The 7,308-nt window shown below is 58.9% G+C and overlaps 1 protein-coding gene across 1 annotated transcript; it reads right to left on the reverse strand.

Moving 5' to 3' along the window:
• Nucleotides 1-5,439: 5,439 nt before the first annotated feature.
• LOC105522710 (chromosome unknown open reading frame, human C9orf163) lies at nucleotides 5,440-6,572 on the reverse strand. The gene is given in 2 exon segments (XM_011957287.1): nucleotides 5,440-6,202; nucleotides 6,205-6,572. Coding segments are annotated over 2 exon segments (594 nt in total). The 5' UTR covers nucleotides 6,356-6,572; the 3' UTR covers nucleotides 5,440-5,759.
• Nucleotides 6,573-7,308: the final 736 nt, after the last annotated feature.

The raw sequence follows: 7,308 nt of genomic DNA on the forward strand, positions 1-7,308 counted from the left end.
GGGCCTGGCCACACTTTCAAAGGTGTTCAATATCTCCAGGAGGCTCATGTGCAGATTCAGACTCTTCAGCAGGATGCCAAGGGGGCTCCAGACAGCTCCACCCAGTGCAGGAAATCACCAAGTGTATCTTCAGCCTGGCGACTCACTCCATGCCACTGCTGGCGTGAACCCCGCGTGTGGTGCCACGTCCCCCTGGCTAGAGCAAAGGAGGGTCCCGAGAGCCCGGAGGCACTGTCGCATCAGGGCCCATAAATCAGGTCCCCGGCAGGCAGGGCTGCCTCCATCCAAGAGGGAAGCTTGGTGCCATAGCCCCCGTCCAAGAGGGAAGCACGGTGCTGTAGCCTCCGGGCTGCTCCAGGGATCGACAGGCCCGTACTGCCTTCATCCCGAAAGTCTCACTTGCAAAGAGTGTTTGTGGGGCTCGACTGCGTGCTCAGTGGTGGAGCTGATTTCATTCTGCGTGGCTCCTTATCTCATCGTGGACCCAATCCACGAACCACACCTGAGGAGCTCTGCTGGAAGGGGCAGCACTGGGCAGAGACAGACAAGGGGGAGCGCCACGCGGCTGCTTCCCACGGTGAGCATCCACCAGCAGCAGTTCCCAGTGGGACGCCAACGTATTCGTCTGCAAAAGTAAAAGTGTTTCAAAACGAAACCTAAACGGTGTGGTCCAGCTTGGTCCCGGTGCATTGAAAGTGCTGGCACTAGTGGAGGTCTGTCAGAGGGGGCATTGCAGGGCCTCCCACGTTACTCAGGCTTTGAAGACGCAGGGTCAGTGAGCAAGCATGCTTTGGGAAAGGCTGTTTTTCAATCTGCATCTTGGAGGAGGCTGGGTGGCGCCTCACTCGCCTGCCCTGACGTGACTCCCGATCTGGCTGCTTTGCGTCTTTGCTTTCCACCTGGCAGCTGCTGTCCTGGCCGTTGCTGCACCTCGGTGTCCTCAGGGGCCAAGCGGGGACCTGGGTGCTGGCCCCGGGCCTGCCATGGTGAGCTGCTGGTGCACGCTGGGCGCGTGGTGAGGGCTCAGAAAGGGAACGGCTCTTGTTATCGTTACGAGGTTTTCAGTCGCATTCTTTGTTCTCCACCTGCATGCTGCGTTGGCACAGTTAAGCCTGGTGGCTCCTTCAGCAGGTGTCCTGACCGTCCACATTTTAAGATGGACAAGCCTAGGCACAGGGAGGTTGCAGGACTGAACTGCAAAGCTTTGTTTATGCCCAACATGCCAGGTGCCCAGGGCCTCAGAGGCAGGTTTCTGGTGTTCTTCACATCCCTGGACCTCACAGCACAGGACACGCTCTCAGTGTTTATTAGGAGTCTATAATTTTCTGCGGCATCATGCATGATATTTGCTGTGGCTTTTGGTATATCTTCCACTCTATTGCATGGGATTTTCTGGTGAAAATAGGCCCTGGGTCCACACAAACGTGCACATTCTACCACAGCCTTTGTTGTTCTGTTTAGCATTTCTTCATTTCATAAAATGAACCTTAGAAAAGTTATAACTATGGCCAGGTGTGGTGGCTCACGCCTGTCATCCCAGCACTTCGGGAGACCAAGGCTGGAGGATCACCTGAGGTCAGGAGTTCGAGACCAGCCTGGTCAACATGGTGAAACCCCCTCTCCACTAAAAATACAAAAATTAGCCAGACGCCATGGTGGGCACCTAGAATCTCAGTTACTTGGGAGGCTGAGGCAGGAGAATTGCTTGAATCCAGAAGGAGGAGGTTGCAGTGAGCTGAGATTGCACCACTGCACTGGGGGATAGAGTGAGACTCAGTCTCAAAAAAAAAAAAAAAAGTGTATAACTTTACTTTTTTTTTCTTTTTGTGGAAATGGAATCTTGCTATGTTGCCCAGGCTGGTCTCAAACCCCTAGATTCAAGCAGTCCTCCCATCTTGGCCTCCCAAAATACTGAGATGGCAGGTGGGAGCCACCACACCTGGCAAGCTTGCAACTGTTACTGTGACAGACTTGGAGACAGCTCTCTGCTTCCCCCTGGTGGCAGTGCTCTGCCAGCGCCCCACAGACCCTCCCAAGTGACCACAGGGCAGGTGACTCCTTGTGGTTTGACATGGACCGGGAATCACATAGCCCTGGCTCACTGAATGGGTAAACTTGGCTAAGTCGCCTAACCTCTTTGAGCTCCAGCTCCTCACATGTAAAACAGGGTAATAACACTGTCGCCCAGGATGGCCCTGGGCGTGGGGTGAGGGCCATTTGGAAAGCGTGGAGCTCACCTGCCCTCAGAGGACCGGGAGGGCCCATAGAGCTGATGCCATCCAGCCTGGTGACTTTTCTGACAGGGAGACGGCTGCTGAGAGGGGAGAACGGGGTTGTAGGGTCACTTTGCCAGGAGTCAACACCACGGCCAGCCTGGCGTCAGATACTTTGCCAGGAGTTAATGCCGTGACCGGCCTGACATCAAATACTGGAGCTGTTCCCAGATCCACCCTGGCCCTTTTCTCTTCCCTATCCACAGTCCCCAGGCCACCAAATCCATGCCAGTCACTAAAATCAGCACTCAATGCTCAGGACTCTCTCCTGCCTGACATGTGTGAACCCTGTGCCGTGCTGGGGCTGTGCCCTTGGGGACTCTCCCGGGTTCTCGGGGACTCTCCCAGGTTCAGCACCTCTTTCTCCTAGGCCATCCAAGGCTGCCTCCTGGGCCCTGGCTCTCCCTAGTCCCTAGCCCTAACCCTAACCTGGAGAGCCTTTGGGGCCCAAACTGGTTGCGTCACTCCAGGCTGAAAAGCCTCTGGAAGCTTCCCATACTTACAGACATCACTGCAAGCCTCTTAGCAGGGGCTACAGAGTCCACACCAGCCCACACCCACCAGCCCCTCGCCCCATGGAAGCCTCATGTGGACTATTCACTTCAGCCAGAAATGCTCCTTCTCCTCCTGCCTGTCCCCAGCAGGCGCCACACGGTGCCCTCTTCACGGGCGTATGTGTGACCAGCCAGCATCCATGTTCCCCCAGGGCAGAGGCTGGGCCTGTCTCATGGCCACAGCCCAGCTCCTAGCAGTGCCTGGGGTACAGCAGGGGCTCAGCAGACATCTGTGCATGGTTTGGGGATGGAGGACTCGTGGGCTTACCAGGGCCCCACTGCAGCTCAAGGATACCCAGCAGTTCCTCCTGTAGCCTGCAGTCCCAGGTTACTGTGACATCGACATCAGCCTTGAGCTTTCTGCTTCATCCCTAGTGCTTTTTAGCACCTTACATGGTAAGTACTTGGCTCAATGATTCCAGAATAACGTTCTCTGATTCCTGCTATGTGCCCAACATCCTTGAAGATGCTGGAGATGAGGAGCATGACGCTCCTGCAGTAACGAGGCTGCTGGCAATGCCGTGAACATGCCCCGTGCCTCGGGGGAGGCCTTGTGTGGAGGACACGCTTGCCACCCTGTGAGGTCAGGTCCAGGGAGTCCTTGCAGGAGGCCAGGAAAGGGCAAGGCTGTCACCTCCTTTTACAGGGGAGGAGGCAGAGGCTCGGAGAGGCTAGGTAGCTTGTCCAAGCTGAACACCTGGGTGGTGGCCGAGGGTCTCCGGCTTCCGGAAGCTTGCAGTACAGCTGGACACACGGTAGTTAGCCCACCATTGCTGGAGCCATCTTATCTGTGCTCTGCTAACCAGGTGGGGACCCAAAACACGATGCCTTTGTCTGTGCTGGGAGGAGGCTCTGTGGGGCCCAGTCACCAGCAGCCCAGAGCAAGGGCACATCTGCCAGGGCGAGGTTGCACCTTCGGCCTCACGTCAGCCCTGGGAAGGCCTAGACAGTGGACAGTGCTGTCTTGCTGCACACCCCAGATGAGCACATCAGGTGAGCACTCCAGGTTAGGGTGGGGCTCAGAGGTGAGTAGAACACGGGAAGGGGGTGGCAGCGTGGTGGGCATCTGTTTGCAGACCCTATGTTGTGTGCTTGGCAGGCCTTGTGTATGGAAGCGAGTGGGCCTGAGGCTCCCTCCACGCTGCCCACCGTGGCCCTGGGGGTCTGGCCTTCCCCTCACAGAGGTGACTTCCTCTCCTCCATGAGGGTAAGAAGAGGAGGCCTGGCCCACCCTCTGGCCAGCCTGGTGGCATGCAGACAGGGACCCCTTTACTGCAGGGGTCTGATGAATAAATGCCACAGAATAGACTCTAAGGACCCTGCCTCCAGATCTGCTTCCTCTCCCCATTCCGGCTTCCCGGCCCTATTCCCTCCTCCTCCAGGAAGTGTTCCGTGTCAGTTCTTTCCACCTTGGAGGCCTTCATATGTTTTCTTGCCTGGACCACCCAGCCAACCCTGTCTCACAGAGACTTCCTCGTCCTCTCTCCAGGCCAAGCCTCCAGCTTCAGTGTCCAGGACTAAGGGTCTGTGTCACGGGCGGAGGACAGCATCCAGTGGGGAGCAGGCCTGCCCAGCAAACCTCCACAGGCACCCAGACATACTTACCACTGCTATTTTACACCAGGTAGGAAAGAGGGGCAGAGGCTCGTGGTGAGGGGCCGTCCTGCGTTCACTGAGACCGCTGCTCTGCTGGGGCTCCCTGGAGGACCGCCACTGGCCCGCCAGTTGTGAGCAAACAGCCAGGTCCACTCAGCAGCCTCCAGCACTTCAGGCCCCCCATCACAGGCTATAAGCACAGGCTACGGGCGCTGAGTGCCTGCCTTCTAGACCAGCACTGTCCAGTGGAAATATGACACCAGCCCCATATGGAGTTTTACATTTCCTAGCAGCTATGTCAAAAAAAAGAAAAAAAAAATGAGGTGAAATAAAATTTAATAGTATTTTATTTAATCTGATACATCCAAGATATTCTCATTTTAATGTGCAATAAAAAAATGATCGATTCGATATTTGCATCCTTCACAACCCACCATGTAGTTTACACTTAGACCCTAGCTCGGTCTCACAGCAAGCACCAGCGGCCCCCATGCCGGACAGCACAGCTAATGGGAGGAGCTGACCTGGCGGAAGCACCAAGGACACACTGTGCCCAAGGCTGTGATGACACAAAGGCAGCGGGTTTCCTGGCACAGCCTGGACGTACACGAGCCTGTCCTGTGTGCTCTGCATCATGCGGTACAGCAGTGGCCACGGAGCTTTTCACCAGGTGCTGATTCCAGCCCACCTAGGGGGGTTCAGGGAGGTGGTGACGTTTGTGTCCAGCCTCCAAGTGTGAGCAGGGGCAGAGACTGGGAGAATGGAGAAACCAGCGGATGCTGCATGCAAAGGCAACAAAGCCCTACCAGGAATAGTGATGGCCACCACAGGCGGGACACCTCCCAGCACGAGGTGGAGGCCTCTGCTGGCTCGAAGCCAGTCACCTGATGTCCCCATTCGCCCCTGCCATGCTTGTCGTCCTGGCGGCCCCGTTTCAGCCCTGAAACGTTTAGGTGCTCATCTTGCTCTATCTTAGAGATGAAGACCTGATGCTCAGAGACTAAGGAAGTTGAAAAAGGGCACACAGCGTCTCAGGGGCAGGCTGGACCTTCAACGGATGAGTCTATGGCCCAGAGGCTGGTTGGGCTCAGGTGCAGGGTGCAGGAACCCTCCACTCCATACCAGGCTACAAACTGCTGCTAGCTGTCTCCATGTACTCAGGATTAGGGAGGTGGGGGGAAGAAAGGCAGCGGGCCCCCTACAGGTGATGTGGTGATTCACACCCCTAGGAGCCAACAGAAGCTGCTTTCTACCCATCCCTGCCCTGGGATCCAGAGACCTTGCATTTTACGCCTACCGCAGAATTGGTTTCTGCAGCTATGGTCTCTCCCATAGCTTAGTGCCCACCTAGGTGGGACCACAGGGTTTCGGAGAACCCTAGAAGGTCGAGCCCTGGGCTCCTGGCTCCTGGGATCTTTGAACTCGCGAGCGGCAAGGGGTGAGCCCCACGCCTGAGAGGCGGCACCCACCTCTGCATCCCCCTCTTTGTGAAGGGCAAACAACGATACCTCCCTCCGCGGAGGGTGCAGAGCGCCTCGACCACGGGGAAGAAGCAGATGGGGGCAGCGGGACTGGGGCTGGGCCTTACCACGTGCTCCCTAACTCTGTTCAAACAGGTCAGGAATCTGACTCCTGAAAGGCAAATGTTAGCTGAGCAGAGTGGCCCTAGTGCCACGTCAGCCGGACTGAAGCTCTCCCTGCACCGCCTGGGGCTCTGCTGGCGTGGCACGGGTACCACCCCCTCCTTCACCAGCCTCTGGCCCAGCTGGGGACAAGGGAGGACCTCAGCCGCTGCTGGGAGCTCAGCCTCCGGCGATGCCATCGGGCGGGCACCCCCATCACGGCCCCTGCCCTCTGGAAGGAGCAGCAGAGGAAGGCCGCGGCTCTTCCCTGCCCTCGCCAGGCAGATGTGCAGGTGAGTGGGTTCGGCATGGCTGGCCGCTTCCTCACCCGCTCAGCCCTCCTTGGCTCCTCCGGAAAACCAGGGCACAGATGATAGCGCCCACCTGTTCCCTGCGATCTTCCGCAGGAGGGCGTGGATGCTGCCTGGCCTGGTCTTGGCACGGGCAGGAGCGCTACCCGCCTCACCCCGCCGCTGGGTCCCTCTGGTCGCCCAAGCGCCCGGGCCCACTCGCCACCGACGTGCACTCAGCCAGGGCTGGGACCCCCATGCCCCTGTGGGGCTGGCGGCCGAGGGGACGAACCAAAAAGGCCGTTTCTCCCCCAGGAGGACAGCGGGAGCGGGGCCAGGGCCAGGGCCGGGGCCGGGGCCAGGGTGGGTCTGGGAGGGCCCAGCGCAGCAAAAGCGCAGGGCGGAGCTCGGGGACGAGAAGCCGGCGCGTCCCCCTTGCGAGTCGGCGGAGACCCGAATCCGCGCGGTGGCCGGGCCATCCCTTCCTGTCCGGGCCTCAGTGCAGAGCGAAGGGCCAGTAGAAGATGCCTTGGGGAAACCCCAGGACGCTGGACAGGGACTGGCGGTAGCCAACGACCAACTTCCGGCGCCGCTCTGGGCCCGCGGCCGCGCCGTAGCCAGGCAACCAGCACGCAGCCGCAGTCGGCCCTCCGCGGCCCGCAGCTCCGGCCGACCCGGGCGCATGCGCGACCGCCGCCGCTTGCCCTCCAGCCTCCCAGCCCAACGGAAGAATGCAAGCAGCGCGCCGGCGTCAGGGCCGCGCGCTTCTCAGCTCGGCGGAGTAGCCGTTCTCGGTGCGTGAGCCTGCTGGCATCGGTCCTGCAGACTGATTTCCCCCTTGTTGCCTTGATTGAAGAATCCCATCTCTTCTCACATCTTAAAACGAAAAAAGACTGGGAGAAAGCCAGCGTAACCAGGGCGACGTCCGGGGGCGGCCCCGGCGCGCCTGGCCGGGCAGGTGGCAAGGGGCGGG

Source organism: Colobus angolensis, unplaced genomic scaffold, assembly GCF_000951035.1.
Source record: "Colobus angolensis palliatus isolate OR3802 unplaced genomic scaffold, Cang.pa_1.0 Scaffold44, whole genome shotgun sequence".
NCBI classification, from domain to species: Eukaryota; Metazoa; Chordata; class Mammalia; order Primates; family Cercopithecidae; genus Colobus; species Colobus angolensis.